At 48.0% G+C, this 16,248-nt stretch overlaps 2 protein-coding genes across 12 annotated transcripts in view; one reads left to right on the plus strand and one right to left on the minus strand.

Annotated features, from left to right (window-relative positions):
• Positions 1-10,369, plus strand: alms1 (ALMS1 centrosome and basal body associated protein). Of its 2 annotated transcripts, none has more exons than XM_052087057.1 (22): positions 1-77; positions 190-286; positions 1,328-1,477; positions 1,566-1,686; positions 1,852-2,261; positions 2,685-2,848; positions 3,009-3,171; positions 3,469-4,002; positions 4,126-4,241; positions 4,800-5,047; positions 5,120-5,601; positions 5,855-5,995; positions 6,584-6,727; positions 6,831-7,054; positions 7,248-7,526; positions 7,678-7,768; positions 7,929-8,084; positions 8,635-8,867; positions 9,048-9,141; positions 9,265-9,322; positions 9,407-9,506; positions 10,117-10,369. In XM_052087057.1, the coding sequence occupies exons 3-22, from the start codon at positions 1,333-1,335 to the stop codon at positions 10,174-10,176; spliced, it is 3,963 nt and encodes a 1,320-aa protein (XP_051943017.1). In that variant the 5' UTR covers positions 1-77; positions 190-286; positions 1,328-1,332; the 3' UTR covers positions 10,177-10,369. The 2 variants fall into 2 exon arrangements, with proteins under 2 accessions (XP_051943017.1, XP_051943018.1); XM_052087058.1 differs by having other exon boundaries at positions 24-286; positions 3,469-3,564; positions 3,640-4,002.
• Positions 10,274-16,248, minus strand: part of dctn1b (dynactin 1b) — a 23,242-nt gene continuing 17,267 nt past the window's right edge. For 8 of the 10 annotated variants that reach the window (XM_052087066.1, XM_052087063.1, XM_052087062.1 and 5 more), the window contains 7 exons: positions 16,021-16,163; positions 15,812-15,823; positions 15,273-15,394; positions 15,012-15,192; positions 14,346-14,419; positions 11,106-11,195; positions 10,274-10,869 (listed from right to left, as the gene is read on the minus strand). In XM_052087066.1, coding sequence (XP_051943026.1) covers positions 10,729-10,869; positions 11,106-11,195; positions 14,346-14,419; positions 15,012-15,192; positions 15,273-15,394; positions 15,812-15,823; positions 16,021-16,163 — 763 coding nt within the window. In that variant the 3' untranslated portion in view covers positions 10,274-10,728. The remainder of the gene's footprint in view (positions 10,870-11,105; positions 11,196-14,345; positions 14,420-15,011; positions 15,193-15,272; positions 15,395-15,811; positions 15,824-16,020; positions 16,164-16,248) is intronic. The other 2 variants (XM_052087061.1, XM_052087068.1) reach the window with 1 other exon arrangement.

Here is a 16,248-nt window from a genome sequence, read left to right on the forward strand (position 1 = left end):
CTCCTTACCGCCACCTATCGCTCTGGAGTACAACAACAACAACATTGAATGTTAGGAACGAAAACAACCGAATCCAGGTAGCGTTGTCAGACTAGAATTATTGGAATTCGATCATGGATGATATTTGGTTGTATTGCGGTCAGTATGTAAGCATTTGTTAGCGTTTAATCTACTTTTAAATCCCCTTAGCAACGGTGCTTGGATACCGATTGACTAGTGGAGTCGGGAAGCGCGCGCCCATTGGCGCAAAAAGAAGAAGCTGTCGCATCAGATGTGCTGCTCAACGGTAATTTTGACCTCCAGAATATCTTTAATGTGCTTTATTTGGGATTTGTCGCATCCTCTCGTCTTGTGTTTACCCAAGCAAGTTGCACAGACCACGTCCACCTTATTACGCGGGCGTTCCAGTGAAGCTAGCCTAGCTTTGCTGGTAGCTTAGCAGCGTTAGTAAGTTAAGACAGTTCGGTGACACGCTTCGTGGGCTCGTCTCTTTTGAAGTAATCAAAATCACATTTAATGACCCAAAGTCATCACTCAAGCGGCATCGGTAACACAGTTTGGTCTTGGACGTTCGAGCCACGCTTGTTCCGCCAGCTAGGTGGCGTTAGCAACCTGTTGCTCCTTGGCCAAGTTGTTAGCGACTCGTGTTAAAAGAGTGATTTTCAGTCACTTCATGCCTCACTTTTCTGCACTTATGCCCACGAATCACATCGCGCGAACACGTCCTGTGATTCGTATTTTTTTATTTTTACTGAAATAAATCACTGTGGAAGACAACATAACATTCTGGAACGACCCAAGGGCCTGCCGCATCGAGGCTGAGTTCGGAATCATTCACTCGTTCCCGAATCGCAATTGGGGGATTCTGGACAAACGGACAAGGAACACTTTCTGGGCGCACACTCAATTACGTCATTGCTGTCGCATAATACTAACGTCAGTTTAGATAGATTTTTTTAAAAAGTAGCTTTTCGTGTACATTTTATAATTACCGATTAATCGTTTCTGTTTTATTACGTAGTCTCCATGTCCCATCTAAAAGTATACCCATATTAATATACTTTGCTAGTAAAATATAATGTAATCCAAATAGCTCAAACATTTGGTGTTTTTGTGCTCGCGTCCAAACTAGAACATGGTTGGCTTTGGTCGGGGAAGTATGTTGGATTGAGTTGGAGTTTCATTTTGACTTGAATAATGCTTTGCCGCCATTTTGTGGTCGTGGAGGTAGCGAAACCTTTTTGGCCGCGTGACATCTTTGTCTTGTGGTCTGTAATGGAATATAAATGTTGCCCTACATGCTTTCGTGTGTGTTGTTTCCCGGCAGGGCGGATGTCTGCCGAGCTGTTTGACAATGAGGACACGAGCGCCTCTTTTGGAACAACAACAGCAAGCCAAGCGGACAAAGCGGGAAGTTTCCAAAGTGGTTCCCACAACAATGGCAAGCTGAAGACCAGTGTTCCGCATTCGCAGCTCCGTAGGAAATCTTTTTACAGTCTTTGCGTATTCTCTTGTAGTTTTTGTGTACTACAGAGATGAGCTGATGTTCTCGTGACCTTGCTCAGAATTCCAGGCTAGCGCTTTGGCTCCGGCCCTCGCCCTGTCGCCCGCGAACGCTGCCGAAGACGCCAGTGTGGCAGACGACTCTCTATTCCAAAAAAGCCATGTTGAATTTCTGCCTTTACGGTAAAAGAAATGTTTTATTTACTTTGTTTTTTTTTAAAAATTTTATTGACATGTCACTGCTGAAAGATTGCCTCTCGCTGACCCTTTTTGTGTGGATGTAGCTTGACGTATGAGAATGATGAGTCATGATTGTCACGATTGATGTTTGTATCGTTGATTTCCCAGCGCAAGTCCCGACTTTTCTGCGGCGCACGAGTCCGATGAGGGCTCCTTGTCTCAGCACCCTCTGGCCCAGGAGACCTCCGATGGCGAGAGCGCTCTCGCGCCGGGCGATGATGTAGACGCAGTCGCTCAGGCCGCCGACGTCACTCACGTCACCTTGGGTTCTCGCAGTACGCAACCCGACGCCGCCAGCGAGCTGTTGTACCGAAAGCTGCTGTCTCAGAGCAACAAGTCCACCCCGCAAACGTCCAAAGGCGGAACCAGCGTCCCGGGATCCGAGTGTGACGCCGCCGAGCAGTCCTACCTGGGTTTCCTGCCGCACTCCCGGCCCGCGTCGGCGGCTCCGACCAAGTCTGCCGTCAAGTCGGGGAGACTCTCCGTCATCCCCTCCAGCTACCAGAATTCCCAACAAGGTGAGCGTACCTCCGGATTTGTCATTCGTCTTCGTTCTGACGTTGTTTAGAACGTTTGGTTGTCATATAATTGGTTTGTTTTCGTCCTTTGAAAATTCTTGGCGTTAGCTTCGTTTCAAAAGTTTGTTTTGGGCCGAAATTCTTCATTGAATAATTCAACTACCCCCCCCCCCCAAAAAAAAATCCTTTATTCAAAATAAAAATTTCGAATTTTTCTAATGTTAAAAAAAACAGCAATTTTTTTGCCAATTTTTGCACACTTGGGTTCGGTGCGTCAATTTTACCTCGCATATTCGTGGTTCAGCATTTGCTTATTGATTCATTTATTTCTCAACCAATTCGCCAGGATTCACTTATAAAAAAAAAAAACCCTCCTGACTTTGTTTCAGCGAATTCTTCTTCTCGTTTTAATCTTCGTTCCAGTTCCATTCCATGCCGACCCTTCCAGCGACGTGTCGGCGGATTCCAAGATGGCCGCCTCCTCTTCTGCTGTCCGTTTGGAGGTCGACAACGACGCCCCCTACTGGACCTCCCAGCACACCACGTCGTCCAAGCAGGTGGACCTCAACATCGAGGACAGGATTCCAGTAAGTGAAATCCCAGGAGGGTGAAGGGGGTGGGGGGGTAGTCAAAGAAAAAGAGCAAAAATGAAGGCCAAGAAAAAAAGAAAAGGTCTTCGCTTGAAAGTAAGGAAACACCAGCGCACCTCAAAACGTCGCCGACGCGGCCCGTTTTTCTTTTTTCCAGTTGTATCTCCAAAACCTCGGCATTGACCAGTCGCCGGCCGACATCTTGACCCCGTTTGCGCCCAGGGGACCCATCAGGGAGCCGGAATTCTCGCCCACCGATCTCAGCACTGTCAAGGATTCTGCGGGAGGGACGCCCATGAAGAGCATCGCGTCATCGGAAGGTCAAGGAGGATGATTTTTTTTTTTTTTCCTTTTAGAGAATCCATAATGTCCCTCAACGTCTATGGAAAAGGCGCAAGCACGTAGTGCAGGCTCGCCTTTCGCCGCCCTTTGTTTTGTTGCTTCCGTCAGGACGGTGCCGATGGCGCGCACAGCGCCCCCGCTGGCCGGGAGGTGAAGTGATTCGGAGGATTTGCCAAATTGAGTTGAAATTGAGAAAAGGAAAATTGCAGGGCGTTGATATTTTTGGAGCGCGCCGAGTCGATTCTGTCGAACGAGTTCTCCTTTTTGAATTCCAGCCGGCAGCCCCCCCAAAGTCGAGCCTTCGGACTGCAACACGTTGTCAGCTTTCGGCCATCGAGACCCTCGTCCCACCGTCCACGATCCCCGCTCGGGTGAGACTTCGGGTCCCCGAGCTCGCTCTTCGCTCTTCGCCGTCCGGCCGACATCTTGTTTGGAGGAACCCGAAGAAGGTCCCGCTGGCCCGGGGGGTGCCGGCTCATCGGCGAAGCTCAGCGTCGCGCCGCCCGTCGTCAGGAACCGGGACACGGATCGGCTTCGCCGGGCCGAGCCGGAAGGCTGCAGCACCGCCCCTCGGTCGCCGCCGGCCGTCGGAGCGCCACCGACCGCGGACGACCGGGACCCCGCCTCGTTCGCTAGCCCGGCGCCCCACGCGGCGGCCGGTCTCGGTCCACTTCCGGAAGACCCGGAGGATCAAGCCTCCGTGAGCGACGGCAGCGCTCAGAGTTCGCTGACCGTCAGAGTGGCCGAGTTGCTGCGGGACGGATCGCCGGCCGCCGGCGTCTCGGACCGCGAGGACCCCAAACACAAAAGTGAGACGCTTCCATCTGCCGTCGCAACTTGGCCCGAGTGCACTTTGCGCACGTGGATATTTCGGCCGCTAGGGGGCGCTTTGAAAGTAAAATGACGGACAACGCAACGCGTTTGCCTCGCAGAGCGCTTCGTCCTGGAATTGTCGGAGGGCCGTTTTGACTCGCTGGAGTTGGACAAAGAGGATCGGCGGCGCATCGAAGAGATCAAGGCCGCCATGCTCTCCAACAACTTTGTCACGGTGAGGACGTCGTGCGCGGCGTTACACACACACACACATATATGAATATGTTGGGCAACGGCTGACTTCCTGTTCTTGGGATTTTTATTAATATTTGTATTTTTTTGGAGTGCTTCCTGTTAGCAGAGATTACAAAAGAGATTTACGGATACTTGGGTAAAAATAAACGAATAAATACATCAAGTCTCTAGTGGAGGTCGAAGTACAGCGTCAACGCATGAGAAAAAAAATAGCCGCACTGAAATGTCATAAATTGATTCCAGACAGAAAAAAAAAAAAATCTTATCTGCACACAAAGCAGAACGGAAATTCACAACATTTTATTTTTATTTTTTTTTCTTCTGTATTGTGCGCATGACAACCGCTTTTAATTTCATCCTTAAAATTCCCGTGAATGATTCCATGCGACTTTTTGTGTCACTCCGATATGCAAATCAGATTGGGCGTCATCATCGGCGGCGTTGCAGGTAACGTTTGAGAGCGTCCGCGTTTACGGCGTGTCCCCGAACGCATCGCGCCTTCGTTCTTCATGACATCGTCACCTTGTGGCCCCACCAGAGCGAGAGCAGCACAGACACGGAGAGCACGGCGGCGGCGTCCGGCGTGGCGGCGCCGGCGACGCCACCCCCCCTTTCGGCCCCGGCGTCCGCGTGGATGCCCCTCCTTCCGGAAGCCGAGCCCGCCCGCCCGGAGGCCGCCCTGCGGGAGATCGCCGACGTCAAGGCGCACACGTCCATCACGATCGCCGCCCGTAAGCGGCCCGCCGCCCCCTGCCCGCCGCCGCCGGACTCCCACCCGCCTGCGGGGTTCGTACGCAAATTTGCCTCTCACTACTCAAATGTTTTCCGAAAATAATTTTGTCCACGTGAACCGCGTAGGATCGGCGCGGACCGGACGCCGTCCTGGCCGGAAGAGGCGAGCGCCGACGCCATGGAGGCGGAGGCCAGCGCCGAGGTGGAGGCGAGCGCCGGGCCGGAGGAGCTGGAGGGGGAAGCGTCCCGCCGGCGTCACGCGGCGGAGGACACCACCCTCCCGTTTGGTCACGTGTCGCGCGCCCACCTCACCCTTTCGCCAAAACCTCCCGAACAGCCCCCCCGCCCCCGCCCCGCCTCCTCCTCCTCCTCCTCTTTGTCGGCGGGGGCCCCCGGCGACAGATTTGTCCCGCTCAGGCGCTCCTCGCCCGCCGTCAGCAGCGCGGATGAGGGCGTGGGCCTCTGCGGCCCCCCGCCCAAGCGGGACGAGCGCAGACAGCCGACATCTGCTCGACCTGCGCCTGCTCCTGCTCCTCCTCCTCCTCATTATCTTCATCAATTGTCCGTCGCAGGCAACGCCATGAGGAGCTACACGCCGGAAACGCCAGGTCAGGATCGGCATTGTCATCCTTTTTGCATTATTTGCATGAAATAATGCCAAAAAAAAAAATATATTGATTGATTAGTTTGGTCTGAATAGAAAAGCAACATGGCAACATGCGTATGAAGCACACATGACAATTGTCAAAATGTTTGCGGAACTACTTTTTTTTTTTTTTTTAAATTGCTACACACACGAAAAGTCGAGCTATTGAGACCCAGAAAAAAATAAAAATAAAACGTGTCATTTTGTTGCCCAAGTGCGGGACGAGTGCGTCCCTCGCGCGGCGGCGGCCGGCCTGCGTCCTTACAAGCCTCGCGGCGCCAACGAAGTCTTCTTCATGCCTCACGTCGAAGCCGACGCGTCCTCCTCGTGCACCACCATGGAGAGCTCGCACACGGGTAAGCCGACGCTCGCTCGCCCAGCGAAGCGGCTAAAACGTTTTCTGAGCCGGATCGGATTTCCGGCCTCTTCCCTTTGCTTCAAGTGAAATCAACTAACCTGTAACTCCAAAAAAAAACTAAAACTAAAACTAAGTTGTTTGACATATTGTAACAATTATTATTATTGTTATTAGTTTGTTGTGAGTCGTTGGTCAGTTGATTTATTATTAAAAATTTTTTTTTTTTAATTTTTCCTCCTACTGTTGATACCAAATTTCATGCTGATGCATTTAGCTCCCCAAATAATCGCTAAATGTCTTCATTTGGAAATCAAATAAGATTTGAACGTATGAAATAATGCTCATCGTCTCAAATTGTTTCTCAATTATCTTCTCAATCATGAAATGCCTTTTTTAAAAAAAACTCTGTAGCTCATTACACTTTCATTGGAAGCTGAAAAGAGTGAAGACCCACCTGGGAGGGGGGGGGGGGCGAGTCTTGCCTTTGCGTTTGCCAGCTGCCGCTTTGTAACGGACGCCGCTTCATTATTGATGCGCGGAGACATAAAAGCGCCAGACGTAAAAGCGCCAGCCGTGCCGCCCTCAGGTTTGGACGACGCCGTGCCGCCGCTGTTCAGCGCCGAGGTTCTGGGCCGGCAGGATCCGGGCCTGGACCGCGGCGTCGCCATCAAGCACGCCGAGGGCATCTACAGCAAGAGGCGCTCGCACGCGCCGCCGCTGCTGCTCCCAGGTCAGCTGGCCGGGCCACACGTGCATCGTCATCATCCGCCCCCCCCCCCTCCCCCCGCCCCTCCCGGCAAAAAATAATAACGCGCGTGTCTTTGCGGCCTCAGATCGACGCTTTCCTCATGCGGGTCAGCACGAAGCCCCCACAATGGAGCGCTTGGGAGCGGCGGGCGCGGCGCCGCAGGACGGCAACCGTTTGCCCCCGGGGCTCGCCAGCAGGGAGGCGTGGCTCCTGGAGCAGCTGCAGCGCCTGTCTGATCTCATCCTCACCACCGGGGGCGCCGACGTGCCGCCCTCGCGGACGCCGTACGGCGAGTCGGAGCCGCCAAAGGTGCGAACGCTTCTTTTCAGGAAGCGAATCGCATTCTTGAATGTCTTATTTTTTTTTTTTGGTTTGTTAGTTTGTTTTCCAAAGGAAGACATCTTTGATTTTGGGGGGGAGAAAATTCCAGTTTAGATTTTTCAATTTTCCTTTCAGAAAAAAAGCTCATTTGACAAAAATTTTTACCCGTCTTGGTCGGCAGGCGTGGCCGCGGCAGGCGCCCGCCCCCTGCGGCCTTTGTCCGGCCGACAGAGACGAGTCCAGCACCACCACGTCCACGCTGGACACGGACCGCCTCGTGCGGGTCTTCGGTGCTCACCGCATCCAAAGCGCCAAGACCCCCCAAAGCTTTCAAAAGATCTCCAAGTCTTCGTCCCGCCTCCACAAACTCTACGACCACGTGGCCAAGCAACGGGAGCAGTGGGAGGGGCGGGGCTTCGACGCCGCGCTCTCCGAAACCACGGCCACCGAGGCGTCCAACGTACGTTTGCTGCGTGTCGAAACTGCATTTTCTATTTTTTCCTCCCCCCCCCCATAAATAAGTTTGCAGCTGCCACTCTTCTCATATGCTTGTTGCTTTTTCTAGTGTGCCACTAATACGTGTCGTCGTGACTTGATGTTGCCTTTGGCAGGTGACTGGCGAGTCGTCGTCGACGGGCTCCTTCGCCAAGACGCCTCAGCACACCCCCTCCAAGAAGATCCTTAGCAGAGGCGTCCAAGCAGGTGAGCAAAAAAAGAATTGAACCCTCACCTACTCGGACTACTAAGTCATTCTATGCGAACACATACAGTACATGTGACGATAAAGTTTTATCCAATTCAAAATTTATACGCAGGAAAAAACATACTGACTTAATTCCCCCCCCCCCCCCCCCCCACCAAGGTGACGTTGAGTTTGTATGCAACGCGACGCGCCTTTGCACACGAGACGTGGGAACCATGTTCCCGCCCCCGGGACGAGCGCGAAGAAGCGCGCCCAAAGGTCACGTGACCTCCCTCAAGCACAAGAAGACCCGAACGCCGCCCAGCTTGCCCAAAGGTACGCGCGCGCGTGTTTCGCTGATTCGGCATTCTCCACAAATCCAGGCTGAGTCCAGAATCTTGAAATGAGTGATACTTTCAAAAAAAAAATGTTTTTTGAATGATGTCACATTTTTGGGAGGAAATTTAGATTTTCAGCAAAAAAAACTCCAATCTTACAAAAGTAAAGGTGTACTTCAAAAATTTTTTGAATGCATTTTTGCACGCAGTAAAATCTAAATATGAAAAACGTTCTCCCTTTTTTGGGGGGAGGGGTGAAATGATAACCTTGTATTAATAAAATTGCATAAATAAAACAATATAGTGTATATCAGTATTCTTTTAAAACAGGAATTCCATTTTCTTCAGACTTTTTTTTAAGAATTGAAGTCGGATTAGCGTAAAGTTGTGCGGGGGATTTCCGATTTATTTTTTGTAAGATAGGAAATTAAAAAAAAATGAATATTTTTTTTTCGATGATAAATTATAATTTTGTTGGAGAGTAGCAGAAGTTTATTTAAAAAAAAAAAAAAGAAAAAGTTGCAATTTATTCCACTTCCGCATTGCAGCAGTGTGGTGGTTCATCCCGCTGGACGAGTCGTCCAAGGAGAACCGTCCCGAGGAGCAAGACGAACCCGGCGAGGTGGAGGCGGCGCAACCCGATCCCAGTACCGTTTGGTACGACACCGCGGCCAAAACGCCAAGAGAACCTCTCAGGCCGCGACAACAATTTGATGACGACGACGATGACGTCGCCCATCCCGGATCCTCCGCAAGCTGCCACCAAATCACGTCTCTGCAGGTTCAACTTCCAAGTTCACATATTCGGAAGCACCAAAACAAATTCTAACATTTTCCTCGGGGTTTTTTTTGTACTTGAAAATTTGAAGCTTTGGTCTGTCTGAAATATTGAAAGTTGCAAAAAATGCTGAAATGCGCACCGTCTGCAACACCGTTGTTGTGTTTTTGGCGCCCCCTACAGGAAGCTCTCGCCACGCGACGACCAGACTTCATCTCGCTTTCGCGTCAGCGCGTACAAATCTTGAGTGGGCGAAAGATCAACGCGGCGCTGCCAGGTCCACCGCATCAGTTTTTCAACACGCCTGCTTGCAAATGTTTTGCTTCAAGTTGTAAAACGAAGAATTTTGGTGGCGATCTGCCCCAATGAGTGTCATGGTGGCGTTTTTGTGCGCTTACAGGCAGCGGCATGCCGAGGAGGGCGGTGCCCAGGAAGGAAATGAAGCAGCGTACCAAACAGTGAGAAAATCTGCCCCCCCCCCCCCCTCCATCCATTCGTTTTGGTGTTTCCTTCTTGCCTGCCAAAAGTGTTTTGTGGTTCAGGCTGTACGAAGGACTTCCGGAGGTTCTCCGCAAGTTGGAGATGGAGCGAAGGGACACGCAACTGCGATTAAACAGACTCAACCTGCAGATCTTCAACAAGGTGGATAAATGCGATAAAATCACTCACCAATGTCCAAATTTCTCACAAAAAAACCAAAACTTTTTTTTCTAAGCACATTCATTCATTCATTCATTCATTCATCTTCCGAGCCGCTTGATCCTCACGAGGGTCGCGGGGGGTGCTGGAGCCCATCCCAGCCGTCTCCGGGCAGTAGGCGGGGGACACCCTGAATCGGTTGCCAGCCAATCGCAGGGCACACACAGACGAACGACCATTCGCACTCACACTCACACCTAGGGACAATTTAGAGCGTCCAATCAGCCTGCCACGCATGTTTTTGGAATGTGGGAGGAAACCGGAGCACCCGGAGAAAACCCACGCAGGCCCGGGGAGAACATGCAAACTCCACACAGGGAGGCCGGAGCTGGAATCGAACCCGGTACCTCGGCACTGTGAAGCCCACGTGCTAACCACTGGACTACCGGGCCGCCCAAATGATGTTAAATACAAGCTTTTTAAAAAAATTGAACGAAATATCTTCTTGAAAAAGTTTTTAGTGCCAAGATTAAGACTTGGTGAAAAAAAAAAAAAAAAAAACCAACCCATCACCCCCCCATGATGTTTTTCTGTGCCAACTTTGTCTTTGCAGAAAATCACCAAACGTCGCCTGGAGAACTGCAAGGCTGTCCAGTATGAAAACTTCTGGTGATTTTGGCCAATGGATTTTTAAAAACATGTGACACTGTCATCCCCCCCCAAATTTTTTTTTAGCATTTATAATAAAAAAATTCACTTTGAAGAAAGGCTGAGGGTTGACTAGCCACACTTTATTGATCAGCGTCTCGCACACGACACGTACAGAAAACCGCAACATGAAAAGCATCACATTTAAAACAACAAAATAATTTTAGAGCGGCCACACAGGATGGCCACAGCTGAGATTAGAACCGCAAACCTGTTTAGCGTGCTGCCTTTCCATTCAATGAATTCCGTTTTTTTTTTTTTTTACAAAGTGCAAAATGCATGAGGACGTCCGCTTGGATACCTTTCTGTGATTCCTCCAGTATTTCTCTTGCAACCCGTCGACGACACTCGGAGCTCGGTGGCTGAGCTTTGAGTGAGTCGGCTTTGATGTGCAAACTTGGCTTCAACATCAAAAACAAAAAAAATCCACATTTGTAGTGCGGTCTAATAAACACGCACAAGCAGCCAAGCGTAACACGTGCCACGAAGCCGTCGGGTCCGTTCCGGACGAGGAGGTTCAGTTGCGCAGGAGGAGGCCGTGGACATGGCGGAGTTGACTTTGCGTCAGCAGCACGCGGTGGACCTGCTCCTGACCCCGAGAACACGGGACCAGCACGCGGCCCACCAGCACGCAGGAGGCCCCGTTCTCCTCCTTGGCCTGAAAGCCACACGGCAACATTCGGCGCACTTGGCTTCTTGTTTTTCAATGCATTTCAAAACTAAAACTGCTTTTTCGAGAAACAATCGCTTTTTTTCAAAGTGTTTCAAAGAGTTTCCAGACTATGTATGTGACCTATTTGAGCCATTTTGATGGTCATTTAAGTTTTTGTAAGCATGGAACAAAAAAATAAAACAACAAAGATGACAAATTGCGTGGACTTGGTGTGTGCTGACCTTGACGAAGGAGGCGGCGGGGAAGGTGGCGAAATCGGACGGCACTCGGGCGCCCGGCTGCTGCTTGACCACGTGTTCGGCCACCTCGCCCTGGCACCAAAGAGCAACATGAGAGAGTGTTTTGAGACCAAAAAAAGCGACCATGTATAGTAAGGCGTTTTTTGCCTAAAAAAAACTACCATGTATAGTAAGGCGTTTTTAGCCGGAAAAAAACGACCATGTATAGTAAGGCGTTTTTGACGCGAAAAAAACGACCATGTATAGTAAGGTGTTTTATTAGCTGAAAAAAACCACCATGTATAGTAAGGCGTTTTTAGTCGAAAAAAAAGACTATGTATAGTAAGGCGTTTTTAGCCGAAAAAAACGAGCATGTATAGTAAGGCGTTTTTTGCCTAAAAAAAACGACCATGTATAGTAAGGCGTTTTTGACCCGAAAAAAAACGACCATGTATAGTAAGGCGTTTTTTAGCCGAAAAAAACGACCATGTATAGTAAGGCGTTTTTAGCCGAAAAAAACGACCATGTATAGTAAGGCGTTTTTAGCCCGAAAAAAATGACCATGTATAGTAAGGCGTTTTTTGCCGAAAAAAAACGACCATGTATAGTAAGGCGTTTTTTGCCTAAAAAAACGACCATCTATAGTAAGGCGTTTTTGGACGAAAAAAACGACCATCTATAGTAAGGCGTTTTTGGACGAAAAAAAACGACCATGTATAGTAAGGCGTTTTTTGCCTAAAAAAACGACCATCTATAGTAAGGCGTTTTTGGACGAAAAAAACGACCATCTATAGTAAGGCGTTTTTGGACGAAAAAAAACGACCATGTATAGTAAGGCGTTTTTAGCCGAACAAAAACGACCATCTATAGTAAGGCGTTTTTGGACGAAAAAACGACCATCTATAGTAAGGCGTTTTTGGACGAAAAAAAACGACCATGTATAGTAAGGCGTTTTTGACCCGAAAAAACGACCATGTATAGTAAGGCGTTTTTAGCCCCCTACAAAACGACCATGTATAGTAAGGCGTTTTTAAACAACCATGTATAGTAAGGCGTTTTTTGCCTAAAAAAACGACCATCTATAGTAAGGCGTTTTTGGACGAAAAAAACGACCATCTATAGTAAGGCGTTTTTGGACGAAAAAAACGACCATGTATAGTAAGGCGTTTTTAGCCGGAAAAAAACGACCATGTATAGTAAGGCGTTTTTAGCCGGAAAAAAGCGACCATGTATAGTAAGGCGTTTTTTGCCTAAAAAAAACTACCATGTATAGTAAGGCGTTTTTAGCCGGAAAAAAACGACCATGTATAGTAAGGCGTTTTTGACGCGAAAAAAGCGACCATGTATAGTAAGGCGTTTTAGGCGAAAAAAACGACCATGTATAGTAAGGCGTTTTTAGCCGGAAAAAAACGACCATGTATAGTAAGGCGTTTTTGACGCGAAAAAAACGACCATGTATAGTAAGGTGTTTTATTAGCTGAAAAAAACCACCATGTATAGTAAGGCGTTTTTAGTCGAAAAAAAAGACTATGTATAGTAAGGCGTTTTTAGCCGAAAAAAACGAGCATGTATAGTAAGGCGTTTTTTGCCTAAAAAAAACGACCATGTATAGTAAGGCGTTTTTGACCCGAAAAAAAACGACCATGTATAGTAAGGCGTTTTTTAGCCGAAAAAAACGACCATGTATAGTAAGGCGTTTTTAGCCGAAAAAAACGACCATGTATAGTAAGGCGTTTTTAGCCCGAAAAAAATGACCATGTATAGTAAGGCGTTTTTTGCCGAAAAAAAACGACCATGTATAGTAAGGCGTTTTTTGCCTAAAAAAACGACCATCTATAGTAAGGCGTTTTTGGACGAAAAAAACGACCATCTATAGTAAGGCGTTTTTGGACGAAAAAAAACGACCATGTATAGTAAGGCGTTTTTTGCCTAAAAAAACGACCATCTATAGTAAGGCGTTTTTGGACGAAAAAAACGACCATCTATAGTAAGGCGTTTTTGGACGAAAAAAAACGACCATGTATAGTAAGGCGTTTTTAGCCGAACAAAAACGACCATCTATAGTAAGGCGTTTTTGGACGAAAAAACGACCATCTATAGTAAGGCGTTTTTGGACGAAAAAAAACGACCATGTATAGTAAGGCGTTTTTGACCCGAAAAAACGACCATGTATAGTAAGGCGTTTTTAGCCCCCTACAAAACGACCATGTATAGTAAGGCGTTTTTAAACAACCATGTATAGTAAGGCGTTTTTTGCCTAAAAAAACGACCATCTATAGTAAGGCGTTTTTGGACGAAAAAAACGACCATCTATAGTAAGGCGTTTTTGGACGAAAAAAACGACCATGTATAGTAAGGCGTTTTTTAGCCGAAAAAAACGACCATGTATAGTAAGGCGTTTTTTGCCTAAAAAAAACGACCATGTATAGTAAGGCGTTTTTTTAGCCGAAAAAAACGACCATCTATAGTAAGGCGTTTTTAGCCGAAAAAAACGACCATCTATAGTAAGGCGTTTTTAGCCGAAAAAAACGACCATCTATAGTAAGGCGTTTTTGGACGAAAAAAACGACCATGTATAGTAAGGCGTTTTTTAGCCGAAAAAAACAACCATGTATAGTAAGGCGTTTTTTGCCTAAAAAAACGACCATGTATAGTAAGGCGTTTTTAGCCGAACAAAAACGACCATGTATAGTAAGGCGTTTTTAGTTGAAAAAAAACGACCGTGTATAGTAAGGCGTTTTTTTTTGCCAAAAAAAACGACCATGTATAGTAAGGCGTTTTTTGCCTAAAAAAACGACCATGTATAGTAAGGCGTTTTTAGTTGAAAAAAAACGACCGTGTATAGTAAGGCGTTTTTTTTTGCCAAAAAAAACGACCATGTATAGTAAGGCGTTTTTAGCCGAACAAAAACGACCATCTATAGTAAGTATATCATCATAAATGTATATCATATGCTTTTATTTTTGTTTTTCTCAGTATAAATAACACGTACCCTGACTGTTCTACTCTTTGAATAAAAACACTTCATTCAAGCGTTAGGGAGTGCAAGGGGTTACGATGGAGGGGCGTTGCAAATCATGAAGACCTGCCAAGTGGTATGATAGCATTGTCTGTCCTCGGCTAGGCCTCAGCTTCAAAATCAGTCCTTGGTCCTTGGCCATGGCCTCGGGTTGCCGGTCCTTGGACACAACACTGGTGTACACACACACACACACACACACACGTTTGTTTGCATGCGCTCACCTTGAGCCTGTCGAGCGTGTCTCGCAGTGACTGCAAACGCGCCGTCTGCTCCAGAAGCTGAGCGCTCGGTGTCACTGCAACCATCGATACTCCATTTTTTTTAACCGCAACTCGTTCAATACGTTCGTCAGCTCAACGTCATTGAAATTCAAATTCAAACTACGAGAATGACATCAGAACTCGGATTCATATAACCTTTCCCCAAAAAATTGTACCGTCCAGAACAATAAAAAGGAGACAGCTGGGTTTGTTATGCAAAAATACGCAGCTTTTTGTTAGTCCCCAATTTTTTTATTTTTTTAAAATACAACTTGCTGGGATAAAAAAAAAAATACAATAAAAATTACAACGTAAATATGAAAACAAATAATATTGGAACAAAATATTGGAAAACATTTTTTTCCAATAAATAATTGAAAAAAAATGCAACTTTTCCCAAAATAAACTTTGACCCAGAAACTAATTTACTTTCCAAATTTATTTTTTTTAAAACCCAGTGACAGAGAAAAACAAATTGACCTTTCTCAAGCACATAGCACTTTTTCTTCTTTTAATTTTAATTATTTTTTTAAGTAGAGCCGGAAAATAACCCCCCCCCCCCTTTTAAAAATGACCTAATCTTGTAAAATGACGACGACGCCGAAAAGAATCAATCACGCGACTTACCGGGACATTTGCCAGTGATGTCGACCACTTTGACGTTGGCGCTCATCTGCAGCAGGGTCTCCAGTAGTTGGTCCGTCTTCCTGTAGAGGGCGCCGGAGAGCGGGGCGGGCCTGTCCCCGGACGGCAGCTTGGTGACGCGCAACGGGGGCAGCGCCGCCAGCTGGCTGCGCATCTTCTCCGCCTGCCAGAGGTGGCGGAGAAGATGAGAAGAGCAAGCGGCCTTCGGTCGGGCCGGGCGGCCCGCGGCCGCGGCGGCTTTACCTTCAGCCAGTTGTTTTGGTTCTTCAGCTGCTTGATGCAAAGTCGCTGAGCTTCCAGCTGACGCGTCAACAGCGGCGAGTCCACCACCTGGATGCCGGCGGCCGACGCGCACGACAGGCTCGCTGCGGGCGGCGGCACAGCGCGACACGCGTCAATGAGAACAACTCTTTCGAAGCATGCAAAAAAAATACATAAATAAATCAAATAAAAAATACACGGAAATATTTGGACTTGGCGGAATGAACAAGAACAACTGAAGTCCGGTTAAGATGATTTTCTTGACTGATGAACAAAAAAAAAAAAGGAAAAAGACAAAAGACTTGCATTCAGACTTCCTTTTGCAGTCAATAAAAAATATGCAGAAATATTATAAAAAATTCCGCATATTTTTAATTTTTTTTCTCCTCTGTAAAATAATTCAAAATTATTTTTTCACCCTCACAACACAACTCGAATAAAAAGTTCAGAAGCCTGAAAAACAGAAATGAATTGACGTGCAAAATGAAAGCGGGTGGCATGCATGTGTTGCATGTCGCTACCTTTTTGCTCCTCTGCGCATTTTGCCAGAGAGAGATTGGGGGGGGGGGGGCAAAGAGGACAAACAATTGATGTGAAAAACTGCAGTCCGCCCTTCCGCCACAGCAAAATTAATTCATTCATGCGATTTTTACGTGGCTTTCTTGATCAGGATCTATTCTCTCGCCCAATTTTTTTTTTTTGGGGGGGGGGCGAACGTCGCCTTCCTTACCCAAGAGCCCGAGCGGGCCGCTCCCCCGCGGGCTGTCGCCGGCCGTCTTAGCCTGTCCACCGAGGCGTTGCTTGAGCTCGGCCTTCTCGGCCTCCAGCTGGTCGATGTCGGCCTGCAGGGCGTCCATCGTCTCCTCAAAGTCCCTGCGGGTGGGCGGGGGGCACGGACGGAGGGAGTGAGGTGGGACGTAAGCGCGATGCGAGCCCCCCCCCCCAGCTATGACGTCAA

The sequence above is a fragment of the Hippocampus zosterae genome, chromosome 14 (assembly GCF_025434085.1).
Source record: "Hippocampus zosterae strain Florida chromosome 14, ASM2543408v3, whole genome shotgun sequence".
Classification (NCBI taxonomy): domain Eukaryota; kingdom Metazoa; phylum Chordata; class Actinopteri; order Syngnathiformes; family Syngnathidae; genus Hippocampus; species Hippocampus zosterae.